The sequence below is a fragment of the Carassius carassius genome, chromosome 36 (genome assembly GCF_963082965.1).
Source record: "Carassius carassius chromosome 36, fCarCar2.1, whole genome shotgun sequence".
Classification (NCBI taxonomy): domain Eukaryota; kingdom Metazoa; phylum Chordata; class Actinopteri; order Cypriniformes; family Cyprinidae; genus Carassius; species Carassius carassius.
This window is the reverse complement of record NC_081790.1, coordinates 15,935,821-15,953,918: the sequence shown is the minus strand read 5'-3', so window position 1 is coordinate 15,953,918 and position 18,098 is coordinate 15,935,821. Positions and strand designations below refer to the sequence as shown.

At 36.9% G+C, this 18,098-nt stretch overlaps 1 protein-coding gene across 1 annotated transcript; it reads right to left on the bottom strand.

The window, feature by feature from the left end:
• Window positions 1–1,900: 1,900 nt before the first annotated feature.
• actn3a (actinin alpha 3a) lies at window positions 1,901–17,167 on the bottom strand. Its single transcript, XM_059526498.1, has 21 exons — window positions 16,903–17,167; window positions 11,192–11,306; window positions 10,714–10,833; window positions 10,514–10,600; window positions 7,707–7,794; window positions 7,368–7,446; window positions 6,534–6,615; window positions 6,363–6,448; window positions 6,159–6,251; window positions 5,845–6,075; window positions 5,581–5,728; window positions 5,331–5,481; window positions 5,141–5,249; window positions 4,152–4,292; window positions 3,777–3,959; window positions 3,513–3,647; window positions 3,248–3,427; window positions 2,923–3,069; window positions 2,749–2,814; window positions 2,456–2,614; window positions 1,901–2,354 (listed from the first exon to the last, which is right to left on the bottom strand). The coding sequence occupies exons 1-21, from the start codon at window positions 17,032–17,034 to the stop codon at window positions 2,196–2,198; spliced, it is 2,691 nt and encodes an 896-aa protein (XP_059382481.1). The 5' UTR covers window positions 17,035–17,167; the 3' UTR covers window positions 1,901–2,195.
• Window positions 17,168–18,098: the final 931 nt, after the last annotated feature.

Below are 18,098 nucleotides of genomic sequence, written 5' to 3'. Positions count from 1 at the left end.
TGCATCTCAAAAAATTTGAATGTCATGGAAAAGTTCTTTATTTTTGTAACTTAATTAAAAAAAAAAGCTAATTTTCTTATATTCTAGATTCATTGCACACAAACTGAAATATTTCAAGAGTTTTTTGTTTTAATTCTGATGGTGACTTCCAGCTAAGAAAAATTAAAAGTAGGAAACTTTGAAAGAAAAATTAAAATTGAGCACTTGATACTCAAATACAACCTGGGCTTCAGTGTGGCGTGGCATGAAGGCAATCAGCCTGTGTGGTTTGATAGTGGTCTTCAGCTCCTCTGTATTGTTTGTCAGATGTTACTTATCTTCCTCTTCACAATACCCCATAGATCCTCTCTGAGGTTAGGTGAGCTGGCTGGCCAATCAAGCACAATAGTATCATGGTCAGCAAACCACTTGGAAGTGGTTGTGTCACTGTGGGCAGGTGCTAACGTCCTGCTGGAAGAGGAATTCAGCATCTCCATAAAGCTTGTCAGCAGATGGAAGATGGAAGTGCTCCCAAAACCTCCTGGTAGATGGCTGCATTGACTTTGGACTTGATAAAACACAATGGAGCAACACCAGCAGACGTCACGGCACCCAAATCATCTCTGACTTCAGAAACTTCACACTGGACTTTGAATTCTGTGCCTCTCCAGTCTTCCTCCAGACTCCAGACCTTGATTTCCAAATGAAATGCTGAATTTACTTTTATCTGAAAAGAGGACTGTGGACCACTGAGCAACAGTCCAGTTCTTTTTCTCCTTACCCCAGGTGAAATGCTTCTGACATTATTCTCTGGTTCAGGAGTGGCTTGGTTCTAGGATTGTGACAGCTGTAGCTCTTTTCCTGATAACGTCTAAGTATGGTGACTCTTGATATGCTTACTCCAGCTTCAGTCGACTCCTTGTGAAACTCTCCCAAGTTCTTGAATCGGCTTTTCCTGATAATTTTCCCAAAGCTGTGGTCATCCCTGTTGCTTGTGCACCTTTTCCTACCACACTTTTTCCTTTCAGTCAACTTTCTATGAATATATTTTGATACAGCACTCTGTGAACAGCCAGCCCTTTCAGCAATGACCTTCTGTGGCTTACTCTCCTTGTATAGGATGTTGATGATCATCTTCTGGACAACTGTCAAGTCGGTAGTCTTTCCCATAATTGTGGTTGCATGTTCTAAACTAGCCAAAGAGGTACCCTGTATTTATACTCAAAATTAATCAAGTGAATCAAGCTCAAAATAGAATATTCAAATTTTTGAGATACTGATTTTTTTATTTTCTTAAGCTGTAAGTCGTAACCATCAGAATTAAAACAAAAAAATATTGAAATATTTCAGTTTGTGTACAATGAATCTAGAATATAAGAAAGTTTGCTTTTTTGAATTAAGTTACAAAAAATAAAGACCTTTTCTATGATATTCAATTTTTCTTTTAGATGCAATTATACTGTCGTCTATGACTGTGCTGGTGATTTTTCTGGACAGAAAAAATTTGACTGCTGGACAGCTTGGTCCCCCCTCAGTTAAAAAATCCTATCTGCGCCCCTGCTTCCACCTGTGTGTCATTTACTAGTTTGGTGTTCTCTATGTTTTTTTATATTTGTATATTTATATATTTATATTTGCTGTGGTTTTCTATTTTTTATTGTTTTAATTATATTTATTGGTATTTTTTATTCATATATATATATATATATATATATATATATATATATATATATATATATATATGCTTATTAAGTGCTTAGGGTGTATTTTATATATATATAAGCACTTAATAAGTGATGTTTTCATTAAGTTCATATATACATATGCTTAGATTAAACAAAAAAATACACAAGATAGTATATTTTTTAGGGTCATTTATTTTTCAAATGTAAGCCATTTGTATGAAGGGAGAGCAGATTTCTCTTATTAACAGTGCCAATGTAAAGAATGATATTCTATCAGGTTTTTGTACTCTTCAACCACTGTTGGCTTGTGAGACAACTTTCCACAACATAAGAGATGGACCACTAACAAGGTCAGACAGCAAGTGATGGGTGTCACGAGATATCAACTGGTGACGTACAGGACAAATTTACTACAGCAAAGACGTCCATTACATCTTACATTGTTCCTGGAGTTAGATATTTAAGAGTTTTATGAATTTAGGAGAAGGGTGTAAGGGGATGTTGTGGATGGTGTACATGTCAGGTAGGGCTCTACAAGTCGCTCTCTCCATACAGGGCACTGGAAAAGGAGATATAATCAAGGGCGCCTGGGGGAGCATCACTGCCAATGTACTTGGTCATGCGGCTGATACAGTATTCGGCTTGTTCTGGGGGCAGCTCCCTCCTCAGCTCTTCAACTGTAATGTACATCTGCAGAACACAGTAGAAAAAAAATGAGTGCTTAGACAACAGGAGCCATGTTTAGCAGATTCTCCTATAGGCTCTTTTTGAAGTTCTTAGATGGTAATTACCTTGTCAGAAGCCAGGATCTTGAAGGAGGCCATGACCTGCTCAGCAGTGTCTGTCTCGGCTGTCTCCCTGGTCATGAAGTCAATAAATGCCTGGAAAGTGACAACTCCTGTGTTGTTGGGGTCCACCAGAGTCATAATGCGTGCAAATTCAACTTCACCCTAAAAAAATAATGGAAAAGGTCATGTAAAAGAAAGCTGATTTTGCATCCCTGTGTTTCTGGATTACTGTAAAGCAACAAAAAAAGTAGAAAAGCAGTAAGAGTCATACTCTAAACAGGACTTAATGCACTCACCAGATCATAACCCATAGAAATTAGGCAAGCACGGAAGTCATCAGGATCCATCATGCCATTCCTCTTCTGCAAATACAAAAAAATGAATGTTTATTGTACAGTTTGCATAAAGTTGCATAACTTTGCTTATTTAAAAATAAGGAAATTAAACCAAAGACTCCATGTATTGCTAACCCGGTCAAAGTGGTTGAAGGAGGCTCTGAACTCATTGAGCTGCTCTTGGCTGATGCCCTTGGCATCACGGGTCAGGATCTGGTTCTCAACCTCATTGATCGTGCGGGCGATAGTGGTCAGGAGCTGCTCCCATCCCACACGCACATGCTAAAATACATAATAAGATAATTGAAATAATAAAAAAATAGGAATCTTGCCTTATATGTAACGTGAGATTAAAGAAACTTAGAAGTCTAATTGTGCAAGACACCTTACCTTAATGACATATGGATTTCATAGAGAAAATACATTTCAGAATGAACAGAAAATAGCTGATTTTCAATACCTCCATAGTGTAGTTGGTGTGCTTATTGTCAAAGATAAGACTCTCCTGGCTGAGCTGGTGGTCTCCTTCCAGTTTGTCAATATTGGATTTGTAATTAATGATGTTCTGCTCATATGTTTTCAGATTGCTCATCTGTTCCTCTAGAGAACCGGCAATATCAATTGACACATGGCTGATCTCCTGTTGAACAAGAGGAAGATTTAGTTTGAGTTTTTTCATAGTATGTGACATGTAGCTACTTTGAGTGAGCTGTACGGTGAAATACCTCCATCTTGGTCTGAATCCAGGGTCCGATGATATTGGCCTGAGCAGCAAACTGGCGTCTCAGCCTCTCATTGGACTGCTGCCTGGCTACTTCCTCCTGCAATGTCTGGTCACGCATTGGGACCAGCTGCTTCACCTGTTGTTTGGAGGGAAGCAACATTCCTCAGTGAAGAAGAGGGACTTCTCCTAGCTCAAAGAACACAATACTTTGAGCCATTTCGCTGATTAAACTGAAGTGGTATAATAAAGATTGTAAAGTACTTACAGCTTCCCATTTGTTGCTAATATCCTGAGGAGAAAGGACAGTGTAGGGATTCTCGCCCACTACCTTGATCCCGTATGTCTGAGCTATCTTCAGGATCTCGTTATGAATGCCCATGATGGCCAAGCGTTCCTTATCAGCTTCTGGCAGGGTGGCCTTGAATTGATCATGGGCTGTGATCAAACTCTGAGGTAGACAATAGCAGGAAAGAACAAAATGATGTTAAGACATATACAGTTAAGACAAAAAAGGAGTCTATTAAAGAACAACAACACCAACTTCCTTCTCTAATAACAGACTGATAAGATACTAAAGCCAGTTGGCGATGTCACTGAAATAGATAAGCTCTCCATCAAGCATTCAGTGTTTGTCTTTTACCTGAATCTCCTCAATACTGTGAACAATGAACATGTCTTGCAGATCTTCCATAGCTCCATCCATCCAGTTGTTGAAGGGTGCTGCCCGCTTGGCGAACTCCAGGTACAACTGGTCAATTGTCTCCCAAAGCTTCTCCACACGCTATGGCAAAGAAAGAAAAGGTTACAGCGAACCCACATCTCTATTTTATACCCCTTCCCCTATCCCTCCGCCTACCCCTTCCCCTTGTCCCTTGAAACAGAGTGTCAAGGAGTAGGGGAGAAAATATTCCCCTAAGGATTGGGACACCACTACTATGCCGTCACACGCCATCATTCGTCATCTAGCTCTTACAATACACACATATACTGGTGTGCTGGTGTGCATTAGAGCCTTTAATTATCGTTCTGTATTAATGAGTTGCTTACTGACACACACACAGATATCGGAAATCGCACAGCTCACACATCCATGAGAAAATAAACTTGTCAACGCTGCCCCATGACTTTTATTAAATACAGTTCAAATACTGAATCGCTACATAATATTTTGCAGCGACGAGAGGATACAATCGGTGTTTTTAAGTAAACTCCCTCTAAAAAGATAAACGCACAGATGCGAATACTCATAACATAAAACAAATGATTACTTTTCGTTAAAATCTTTATTTATGCCAAAAAAGCTTTCATTTATGTGTCTTTTTTTTCGCTGTAGCACCCATGTTGCCGAAATAATTCATACCCCTTCATTTGAAGTGTGGTCCCAAAAAATCTTAATTTGAAGGGCTATCTGGCCCTTCCCCTTCCCCTACCCCTCCAACTAAAAGAGAATTGAGACACCCCTACCCCTTCAAAAGGGGAAGAGCTAAGGGGTAGAATTGGGATTGGGCCTTAATGTTCCTGGATGTGGAATCTACATTAGTGTGACCGCATTCTCAATTAAAGAGAGATTTAGACATTTGAGGAGGACAGCTATATCGTAACAACCAAGTTGTTATTATGTACATGTACCTCCAGTGATTCTCTCCTTTTCTGCGTCAGGGTGCCCAGGTTGTCCCACTGGTCACAGATGCCCTGGCATCGGGAATTGATGGTTGCAGCATCATAATAGTCCAGTTCACTAAAGAGCAACACATCTTTATAATCATTACAATTACTTCTTTAAACTCTATAAGAAAGTCATCTTCATGTTTCAAGTTACTTGAGCTCCTGTGCAATGGCAGCAATCTGCTCCACTCTGTCCTGGTGGGCAGCCAGGTCGCTCTCAAAGGCCTCGTGTTTCCTCATCAGAGCACGGATCTCCATCAGAGAGGCTGACTCGTAGTCTTTCTGAGACAGCAGCTCGACCTTTCCTGTGTTGAGCAATCGGAACACAATGAGAAGGAATATGTTTTTTCTCAGAGTAGAGTGAGAATGGCTGACTGTAAGATCAGAGATATATTGATTAAAACCTGTGGTCCACGATTCGTGCAAGGTAGACTTCTGCTTAAACTTCTCGGCCAGGTGGTCCAGTCTCTCCAGACGACGGATTTCTGTGAGCAGCCATTCCTCGTAACCCTTCTCTACCTGCTCCAGACCCTTCCAGGCATTGGCAATGTCCTGCAGGGGAGGAGCCCAGGTAGAACTTACTTAATGTTACCTCTGTCTGTGGGGTACTTGTAAGCAAGGTAATTTACCCTGAATACAAATGTTAAGAGAAAAGGAGCAGCACATACTGAAACCATTTTGCCCTCAGAGGGCATGAAGGCAGGCCTGTTGCTGAGCCTCAGCTTGGTCTGTAGGGTGTTGAAGTTGATCTCCAGCTGACACTTTTCCTGAACTTTTGGTGGCTTATGCACACGTCGATAATCCCTGAAATCCTCTAGCTTCTGCTGCATGGCATGCATGGTCTGCTCGGCCATGCGGTTCTCCAACCAGGGGATGGTCCTACAGATCCACTCCAGAAGCTAAGTTCAAAACCATTGGGAAACCAAGACTCAGCAAATTAACAAAACATTGTCCATCTAAAAGAGAATTTGAGTTGTCTTACCTCGCTGGCCAGTTTCTCATATTCTTCCATCAGCTTCTCATTTTCCTGGTTCACAGCCAGCACTTTGCAGATCCTGTTAGCTGCTGTCTCAGCCTGGAGGACAGTGTGACTGATTACAAAGGGGAAACAAGGTGGGCAATTACATTCTAAAAGGAGCAACTCTGCTTCCTTTACAGATGTTCATCTCCAGAAGAACTCCCTTACCTGCTCTGCTCCAGCGAAAGCATGGTAGAAACATGACACATAGGTCATGATAGCCTTCTCATCAGGTTTCGGAGTGTTCACAATGTCTAATATGGAGATAAACATTAAGCAATTCCTGAAACCATTTTATTTGTACAATGTGAAACAAGATATCTCTCCAAGAGTACATACCATCTGCATCGAGCATTTTGGGGATGTCAAGGTATTTCTCTGCTACCTCAAAAGCAGTGTTAAGGTTGCCAGTAGGATCATCCTGCAAGGGCAGACATAGCCAGGAAGAAACTCAATGAAAAAAAAGTGAATAAAGAGAAGAGTTTTTTCCTCAGTCTACAATCGAAAGTTCCTGGAAAAGACAGTTAACCATCATGGAAATATATTGTGCATACCAATACACTTCACCATGTTAGATTGTGACACATGCTATGTTATGCACTGCAGAACATTAGTAACAATTAAACAAGCAAAAACTGAATTTATGCCTGAGAACATTTTAGATAAATTCCGTTAAAATCTTTACAAAAAATGTTCTGTGCCGGTAATAATATCATAGCCCTTTAATATTTACAATGTTTTATACAGTGATTTTCATATATATTTATGTTCCATGATACATTAAATTGTACTCTAAAATACTTCAATTAAATACCATGATATTAAAATCATTGTAAAGCCATAATACATATTCAAAAAGTAACATACTATTACCATGGTAAGATAAAAAATAAACACTTGCTTTTTTGTTAGTAGGGTGGCAATAATTTCATAGAGTTAAATAGAACAAACCTATTTTCACTTAAGAAATGAAAAAAGGGTGTTCAATTTTTTTATGTAAAATATTCAGCTCTTTTTAGAACAATAAACAGTGCATTCAAAGATAAAGACATAAAGTTAGTTACCAACAGGACTGTGATGACTGTTATTGTGTAGGGGAAAAGTTTTTACTGAAACATAACAGATGAACAAAAAGAAGGCAGAGATGCATTATGACAAACAGGGCGATGGCACCTTGCGCAGTTTGGAGTAGTCGATGAGGTCAGGTCTGTGTCTGTGGATGAGAGCACAGAGAGCAAGGCCATCCTTCCAACTAAGACACAGACCACAAGCAAAGGAAGAACACGGAGAAAGAACAAGAAAAGAAAGTTGGAAATGATTAACAGAACAATGAGTTTTGCAGAGGCTCTATGGGAGTTTAGAAGCATGTGAAGAATGATGGATAATGTGAAGGATGGCTTTTAAAGAGAGATAATATACACATGACAGGAGCTGTAAAGAGTTAAACAGAGTAAAAGATTGTGAAATTAAGCCAACATGCTGCTCTCTCAACAGGAGTGAAGCAGAAATCACCTGATGTGGAAGTTTTGCACATTGACATTCCTGTAGGGGGCAGTCTTCCTCTGACACCACAGCAGCAAGCCCTCCTTAGCAGAGGTCTCTGTGAGGAACAGGTCAGAAGAGCACTTTCACTGACTACACAACATAAGATGTTGACCTGACCTTACCCTTTAATTTAAAGTTATGCTCAATTGACCTCATTCATGAAACGTTCATAAATACAATTCACAGATGCTCAGAGTTGTTATTTAAATGTGTGCATGTTAATGAACTCCAACCATTTGTGGGTCATTCCACAAAAACAGTGCCTTTTCCACTTGGAAAAAAAGAAAAGAAAAAATAAATTGTATTGTGCCATCTCAGGCTATGTAATTTATTATTTTTCTACCTCATGTTTTGGTATTTTGTCAATCCTGTTACCGACTCAAGCGTTTCTAGATGCTATAGTTTAATAAAAACTATGTGATAGTTTTCACATATATGAGCAGTCTTTTCTCTTTTCTCAAAACTTGGATTTTTCTTTTTTAATATTTGTCATTTAAATGATAAAGAACGTCCTAATTTTGGAGGGTTCCCACATGTAAATTTAAGAGAGACATTAAATAAAGAGCTTTGTTCAAAATTAAATATAGTATAAGTTACAATGAAAAAACCTGTAAGGCTGTATCAGATATAGTTTATGAAATTAATGACAGTAACAGGATTGACGTCATAGTCACAGGACTGACCAGAGTAACATGGAAGGCCGGACACACATTCTTCACCACACTGCACATATTTGTTTACATAATACTGAACAGTTTTACCATTTTAAATTGCATTATATTATTTTGCATCTACTTAGCATAGTTGTATGACAATAGTAAACATTCAATTTTTCAGTTTAAGTCAGTTCATTGTTGATTTAGCACATTACATTTCTAGGAGATCTGTTTTAAGGGTATTGTAATTAGATAATGCATCCATATGCTTGTCTGTGTCTTCTCACAGAACATCAAATATACTGATCTCGTTCAATTTTTAGGCAAGGAAGATGATCAGAACTTTCTTGAACATTATTGACAATGAGTTATGAAAAAAAAGCGTTTTATTGAGACTGATCATCCTATCCTGGTCATTAACAACAACACTAATAGTAACAATACCAATACTACTAACTAAAATGTAACCCATGCTCATATAACACTGAATAATATAGGCATTAGCTTAAGATTACAACCAGGGTGACCTTTAAACATGTTTGCATTTTATACAGACAATCATTAAAAACAGGGCGACACCTAATCTATGTCATTCCCAAATGTCAAAAACTGTTACCCTGAAAAGTAACAGGGATGACAATAACTAATTTGATCATTTCTAGGTAATAATCAGGTTCAAAAAAGGAATATATGAAGGCATATACCCCCCCCCCCCCCAGACCAGTCTCATAATTCAACAAAAATAAAACATTATAGAAGTGAGAGAGAAACATTGTTGTGTTTTAAGTGTAGAAATCCTGGTTGAGAGATGACATATCCTCCTAGAAGTGACGTCACTTGAATGTACAGGACTTTTTGATGAGGGTAACAGGGCTGATATGATGTGACACCAATAAAAATTAACTGTTTAAAGAAAAAATGCATACTTGTGCCAAAAACATTGCTTAACAATGAGACTATATTTAAAACAATATGCAAATTTGAGTTTTATATTATTTTGCAAATTAAAAATCCTGCTGAAAAAGAAAAATCATAGTGAGGGACAGGCCAAAAACCTTAAAATATAAATGCTGTTTAAATTATTTAAAATAATATTTAATTGATTTTTTTTATGTAATATTGATGAAAGAATACATAGTATCGTAACATTTTTATATTAAATCCAAGTTTGATTATTTCTCAGCGAGGCAAAAGGTACAATTTCGTGGAATGACCCTTGTAAATAGTACACACTTGCATTCACATTAATAATTAGCATAATCCCCACACATGAATTACAACATAAAGAGAATAATTGGCCAAGTGTATACAAAACTTATTTAATTAAATTATTAAGCTTGCAAACAAATAGCCTTACTACTGGTGCTCAGAACAATAGTAATGTATAATAAAAAGAAATACGAGCTGTTTTTAAATGTTTTCAATCATTTTATCAAAGAAGTTATTAGTGATATTACGTTTGAAATCAAATTTCAAAGCTTGTTTAAAAAACACACACACACATTTCACATTAAGGCACTTTATCGTTTCTTGATTAGTTTTGCCAAAAGCATGTAATCTATGACATTCATTTGTTTGTCTGAACACCATGAGAATCCCGAATCTCAGGACAATTTTTCTTATTTATTTATTTACTTATTAGTTTTTTTAACAAATACAATGTGAATGTAATATAGGCAAATAGGCATAGTTAAAAGGACAGATTAAATGCATGAACCTTATTTAATTCCTGTCAGTGTACTACATTAAAATAAATTAAATAATTATATTGACAACAATGTCTATTATCTCTTTGAAAGAAAATTAAACAAAACAACAACTGAAAAAAGCCTTGATGTATTGCACAGCTTAATTTTGCTATCACAATAATTTAACTAATCAATTTTATTCTATATTTTTACGGCAATATTTGTATATAGACATATGCCTAAAAATAACAAAATGTTCACAGGTTTTACCCACCATTTCTGATTGGTTGGGAGCAGGTATAAATGTACTAACACTAAGCTAAATACTAATAATTAAATACAATAATATAAATAGCTTCTTTCTTTGACAAACAAAAAATGAGTGGACCTTTAATAGGTGCTAATGTGTGAGATGTTCAGAGCCTCTCACCCTCCACTGAGATGTCCTGGATTGCAAAGCGCAGGATGATGGTCCAGATCATGCCGAGGGTCATTTTCACATTACCATCCACAATCTCTGCATGTCAGAACAGCCAGAAAAAACACTTATGGAAAGGCAAAGGGACTAGAATAAAGGGGCTTATGGAGTTTATATTAGAGAAATTGAAACAGAAGAGGTTTAAGCCTCACCTTCAGCACCGATGGAGATCAGTTTCACTCCCTTGCTGCTGATAAAATCCAGGGCCTTGTTTACATTGGCGATTTTGTGGAAACGCATTTTGCCTTTGTCTGGTTTAGGGAGTCTCTCACCTGATATAACACACACAGAGACACAAAATCATACCATAAGCACATGTATAGAAATATTATTTTGCTTCTTGTCAGACTGTTAATGGAGGAAGTGTAATAATGGCCACATTATCTTTACATAAACTACATTTGGGAACCTGAAAGCTTTATACATGATTCAAAGGCCAGAAATATGGGAAATGCAGAATACGAACCCATAACTAATAAAGCAACCACAGTCAAATACTCCTTTAAAAGTATATTTCTTTACTGTCCATACGGTTCCACAGGTGTGAAACTGATATTAGTCAATGCAACACATGAACACGACACTGATATGGGTCGCTGAGCACATCGACAGATCCAGTGAGACGCTTACCTGAGATAACCTCCAGCAGCAGCATGAGTTTGAGTCCATTCCTGAAGTCTTCCTCAATGTTCTCGATCTGTGTCCCTGCCTTACGCAGGTGAGAGTTGCACCAGGCAGTGAAGGTCTGAAGGGAAAAAAGAATAATTAAGTCTTAAGCAGTCATCCATTTACACATCATCCAGTTACACCAATTTGTATCATGTTTCATTTTGTTCAAAGGTGCGACACAGTGTGGTCATACAAGACACACAGAGGATATCATCCTTTCACATGAAAAAAAAAAAATTATATGTCAAATAATTAATGAAATAAAACAATAAATAAGTTAAATATTGAGGGCATTTGACACCAAATTATATATATATATATATATATATATATATATATATATATATATATATATATATATTAATTTTTTTGAGTGGCATTTTTGTCTTGAGCAAAGGTTAATTTCTGTCCCTGATCTACACATAGTTGGATCTATAAGCAGCATGGACTGTACATGCCCCACTGGGAGCCCCAGCGTAACAGAGAAGGGGACAGAGAGCGAGTGAGGTGACTGAAGAATGCCAAGGCCCAACGTAATTTGATGTAAGTCTGGAAACGGAGACCCTTTTGCAGCAGGTGGTCACCCTTCAAATCACCCCCCTCTGCCAAAGATCACCAAAATTAGCCTCGGTGGGGGGGGGGGGGAGATGAGGAGGAGGAGAGGCTATATCGGGGAGCCATGAGACACCAGCAGACAGCTGAAAGCACAGCATTCCTGGAACAGACGCTCAAAACACTACTGCGCGAAAAAATGTGTGATGTTCCACGACACTGTTGGGCCATTTATCTTATATAACATCCTCATAAAACATACAGTTATAATCAAAAGCAATAAACTTCACTGAGTGTTATTTTAATTTGGAGACTGAATGGCATAACGTGGATTCAAGAAATGAGAGAATTGTTTTAGTGGCCACCCAAGTATGTGCACCAGGAAACATTTTTCTTGAACATCCTACATTATGAATAGAGGTAAAAACATTTAGCCAAGCAACAGGTTGTTTGTACAGAAATAACTTGGCATGTTGGTGATGCTTTCATTTCTTTTTCACATGCTAATTGCTTTAGCATTGATGTATACACTCTTTAAGTCAATTAAAATTTTCATACATATTTAGTTTGCCAGATCATATTCTTCACATATAACCCAATGCAGTAAATACTAGTCAGCTTTAATTAATGTATATTTCAAATAGCTTAAAATCTACATATTAATTTAAAAGTGGAGGGGAAGCATCTATAAATAAGTCTTCACACAACTTAATTAATTAAAAAATACTATTGAACAACTATTCAAAATAGCCTGCAAAAATATAAAGTAGAAACTGTGACATCTTGATTCTGATGTCACATACTTTACAATGATGACTACAGCAGATATGCTCTCCATCACCAAGGATTTATTTTAACCATTAGCACTCCAGTTACATCATCACTTCAACTATTCCTGTCATACATACATCTGTGCTAAAGCTTTGCATTAATGAGTCAGCTGAATGCAGTCCTCCTGCTCTCATGACAGGGCATTGTTAAAAAAGTAAAGACTTTACAATTCACACAGCGACACATGCTAACACACAGATCATATATTCAACATGTTATTGTATATTTTAATAAATTAAAGGGACACAGCGCATGAAGCAGATTTAGATCTATTTTAGTATATATTATAACAATATTTAATATTTTAATAAAACCTGTTTGCATCTTTTTTTCCCCAAAGTTGTAAAAATTTAAGAAAATACTATTTCAGTACATCTAATTTAAAATGTAGTGTCAAATTCAATGTTATTTCCCGTTTCTTTGTATTTGTGAAATTTTCTGAGGAAAACCGGTTTCTACACCAATTTTACACCATTGTGAGAAAACGTTTTCTTTTTAAAACACATTAAAATGAATGTGCACAGAAAAAAAAGAACATAAAGAATAGAGACTATTGCAAATGTTTTAAGGAATTTCACTTACAAGGGAAAATTCTGCTTTAAAGTCTCACTCTTGTTAGCTGATCAAAACTGCTGCAAGATTATTTATGCTCTACAGATGACAGCAGAGCCACAAGCACATTCCATTGGATCACGCATCCTCTTTTACAGTAGCAGGAAGAAATGACTGAAGCTACTAAGGGTTTCCTTATCAACATGACTGCATCTTGACACCGCCTTAAAATTTTTTAACTTCCTTCCAAACTTCAATGAATTTTACTGTAAATCTACTGCATCTATACTCAATCTGTTTTAGATGGCTACGGATGTGTTTCAGTTCTATAGATGGATATCACATAATTTTGCAAACTTATTACTACAACAAGCATCAAAATCTACTGTCCCAGTCCAATGTCATTCTGTGAACCAGACATCTATGTGCTAGTACTGTAAGTATTATCACTTAAGTCTACTGTCAAACTATCCCAATCCCCCAAAAAATAAATATAGAAAGTGCTTCAGGTGAGATGAGAATCAATAATTATATATGGCATTACCATCTGGCACATTATGTTAACAAGCATAAATGAGAACCTGTGTTAGTATCATTAATTGATATACTATAATTTTTGTTAATATTTTGAATTAGATCATATATTTTTAAATTGCTTAAACTTCATTTTAGTTACTTGGCAATTAGATGAAATAAGTTAATTTTTTTTATATGGTCTTAATTTTAGTTAACAATGATAACACTTATGGGAACACTGCCTGCCTGTAAAGTAATATCTTCACTGCAATTGACACTAACAAGATACATAGATGTTTCCTTATGTATTGGCCAGAAGGTTACTACATGATTACTTATAGAAACTACAGAGGGAATAAATGTAAATGTGAGGTAGTTGTAGAACGGGTTGCAGCACATTCAGGTGAAAGGGCTGAACATAGGATTCTGGTAACATGATATTTAATATTTGAAGGCCTGGTATTTAAAGCTGCAACCAAGGTGAAGCTGTAACCTAGGCATCTGACTTACATGCAGTCATTTAGCCAGTGCACCACTTAATAAATGTGTATACACAAAGAAATATAAACTATTTAAATTCACCTTAGCACTTTTCTCCAACATTTAAATTTTTTTCAGAACAAATCTCAATAATATGGACTCAATAAAGGCACCTACACATTCTTAATTGGCATTTATGGTTCCATGAAGAACCTTTAACATCCATGGAACTTTTTCCATTATACAAAAGGTTCTTTTTACACCAAAAAAAAAAAAACTACTGCAAAACCAGTTCCCTTTTGGAACGTTTAAAGAGTGTAAACTGGATTGACTACAGAAACTCGTGACCTGCAACCAATTATTATTGTCCCATTATATGTCCCACCCTCTTTTATTGCTCTCATTTACATGGCCATGGAAGTCAAATCCAGCCTGAATTACGTTTACCTGGCTGACCTGGTCTCCTACAGTAAACTACCTCCCAGCCTCCATGCTTTCATTAGGTAGTTTATAGAAGCTTCCCTAGAAGGACACCTCTTCTGGAATAGCAACTGCCATTCGATCATACTCATGACTTTCTTCACCCCCCATTTCCCCCTTCCACAACCCCTACCGTGTGCCTGAAGAATGTGCACACCTATCTGAAACCCTCAGGTTCTGCGCTCAGTGTAAGGCTTTCTAATTAGAATGAAAAAAATACCTTTGTGGACCTCATAAAAAGACGGATGAAATATACTCATTTCATCATATGAAATATGCATACTTTTTACCCACTTTATACAAATGAAAGGAAAATGGAAAAGGTGTAATTAGGTGACATACTATTCAGCACACTAAGCAGGCATCTTATATAATAATAATAATAAAAATCAGTTTATTATTTCCAATACTTTATGAAAAACTACAGATATATTATCCATTAAACCCTCACACTGGACGTGTAGCTGATGGAGGTAACTAGATGAGGCCTGGACTACATTCAACATGCCTTAAACTGATGACTGTACAAGCATGGAAAGCAGAAAGGGATCCATGAGAGGTGTGGGGGTGTGACACAACATAAAAATGTATAATAAATCCAGAATTAAACAACAATTTTCAGTGTGTCCCAGAATATCTTGCTTCTCAAAACTCAATGGTCCACTTGGCTTACCTTGCAGGATCTGAAACATTAATTAACAGACACTAAAAAAATAGTTAAGTAATACAATACTGTATAAGAATCTAGTCTCAGGTTTGAACTAATAAATGGTACGTGACCAAAATACCAAAGAATGAGAATGCTAAGTACTCCAGAGTTATTCTCCAAAGCAGGTAGGCTTAAAGGAATAGCATGAAGCACAGTAATGGTTAAATGCAAGGAAGGCTGTGATATCAGCACTTAGTGAGGTATTTTTAATGAGAATTGTGCAGCATGACAGTTCTGCATGAACAGAATGCTTCACATTCGGGTGCAAAAACACAAAATAGCCACCTAGGCTGCCAAGATTTTACATAATTGACCCTACAGTGAGGATTAAAGATTATACATATTCCTTCTGAAATTTCATTTTTGCCAGTAATTGAAATACAAAGTACCAAAACAAAGGTCTGCGGAGTAGCTCATCTTTTGAAATGGCTATTTTGACTAGAAAAACTGCTGTCAAATTCCACAAATATGGTACCATACAAAACCCTTTTGTGTGTGTGTGTTTAATTCACTAAAGGCATTAATGCAAGTTTTTTAAATATGTCTGACGAACTAATATAGAACATAAAAAGAATCTAATGAAAGTAGCTAGTCAACTTTCACAAATCAAGGTTAAACCTTATCAAACTACAACAGGGTTGCACAGATCTGCATAAAGAGAAAACTAAATAAAACATATCATGTAGGCTACAATTTAGTTTGACATCCTGAGCAATGAAGGTTATGCATCATCAGGTCATATTTTGTAGCCAAAAAGTGTCAGTTTCTAAGCCTTGATCCTTACTGACCAACAAAACTTAAATTCACAAAGCTAAAACGTGTGTTTCAATCTAACACTGAGTGCACTCTGCTAGAAAGAAAAATGTCTGTACCCTCAACAAGGTGTAAATGAATCTGCAAGGTCGTCATGTTAAATCTTTGCTACTTAAACACCTCCCCTCCCACATGTACCATCATCAGTCATTTAACTAGAATCAACAGATGATGATGAACAAACTGCTTGGATTAATGAGGATGGGTCCAATATTTTTGGGGTCCATTTGAGGCTCTCAGTACTTAACTACATCCGTCCATTCTGAACACTGTTGCCTCTTCTGCTAGGCTGTTACCGTCACTTTGGTGTAGTTATGGCTACTGTCATGTAGTCATTAAATATTTTCATAGAATTGCCTGCAGTAACACTAACACTATAACCCATTAATAATTTTAATAAAAATATATTCCAACCAAATGGGTAATGTTGAAATTAATGATGAATACAAAACCATTCAACCATTTTTGCTGCCGAGTCAACGAGGTCGCAGCTGATTGGTCCGTGTGGCTAAGCGGTTTATGACGTGGAGACTAGGCGCTTGTAGCCACCGAATGAAAGTTACAAATTCTTGCAGATTTGACATCCTATATTTCAATCCATAGGGTAGGCCTCCTCATCCAGTAAAAGCGAACAATTATATATTTTTTCTGGCTGTAGACGAATATTTAAATTCTCTTTACGTAAGTCTTTATAAAGAAAAGCAAGTAGTGAACACAGAAAGAACTCGTGAGTTTTTACCTTCCGCTGCTGCTTCTCCCAGGCCGGGTCCAGTAACAGGTCGCGATCCCAGTCATCCTGTTGGGTCATGTATTCCTCAGTCGTAGTCGTCATGTAAGAACTATACTGCACTTGCATTTCAATCGCTGTCATGTTTACCGTCTTCCGTGGGGTGCTTAGTATCCCCTCAACCTACACAACCTTATTATTTACCTCTTAATTCAACATACACGCCCCGTGCCGTAGTCAAGAGTCCCGTGCGGGTTTGGAGAGAAAAGACACCCACCGAGCGATGAGATGACAGATGACGCTCAAACTCAAGTAACGGGACGCAATATGAGTGAATGACCGCTGCAGTATTTGGTCACTTCATTTCATAAAAGGATATGGGCGGGATTTAAGAAAGGTACAGGAATTACCAGCGCTAAGTCGGAGTATTGAGTTCATTCAGCATAATTAAAATCATAGGACCAGAAAGAGTTAAGCAACTTTTGTCTATGACATGTAAAGGTTTCCCTTACCAATCAATTTAACATGGAAAAAAAAAAGAAAAGAAAAAAGAACCAAGACCACATAAAATGATTTAAGCATCGTTTATTGAACTTCACAAGAGAATACAAATATCATGGCACTAAAGCCAGTTTGCAAATAAAAAAACTTTAGATCCCTCTGACTTTGACAAATCACATAAACCACAATGAATGTTGCCCATTCAGACCTAGAAAAAAAGATCAATGATACTCGAACATCCCTGAATCATTGAGTATTTCAGTTCTCGATGACCTACAATCATAGTTTATGCACACTTATGCTCCCCTGTCTAACTCTTCAAAAAGCACCTCTAAATTAGAGGTGAAGCTTTTCTATTGTGAGAAAGACAAAATCAATACGCAGAATTGTAAAGAGTGCGCAGTTTTAAATTTTAATGAGATTTGAGGTTAAAGCCTTGAAGATTAGAGGAATGAATTAACTGATTTCGAAAAATTTTTATTATAGACAGGAACGTGTTTAAACTAATGTCTGAAGTGACTGAATAGGCATGCCTTTAATAAACACTCACTAAATGTTTTTAATGACATTCAAAGCAGACTGTCCCTAGGTTAAAGTGAAAAAGAATAGTTACATTTACTTATGAACATACTGAATCATGCTCAATTCTATCCCTGAGAGAATGGAGGAAAACATAATCCTTACAATAGTCAAAAGTCTAAATTTGG

Excerpts from the sequence above, each read along its gene's own strand:
- actn3a (XM_059526498.1), bottom strand. The coding sequence starts at position 17,034 with ATGACAGCGATTGAAATGCAAGTGCAGTATAGTTCTTACATGACGACT. Across the intron at positions 7,447-7,706 it reads GTGCAAAACTTCCACATCAG|TTGGAAGGATGGCCTTGCTC; the intron begins GTGATTTCTGCT and ends TCTGTGTCTTAG. Across the intron at positions 4,293-5,140 it reads AAAGGAGAGAATCACTGGAG|CGTGTGGAGAAGCTTTGGGA; the intron begins GTACATGTACAT and ends TCTTTGCCATAG.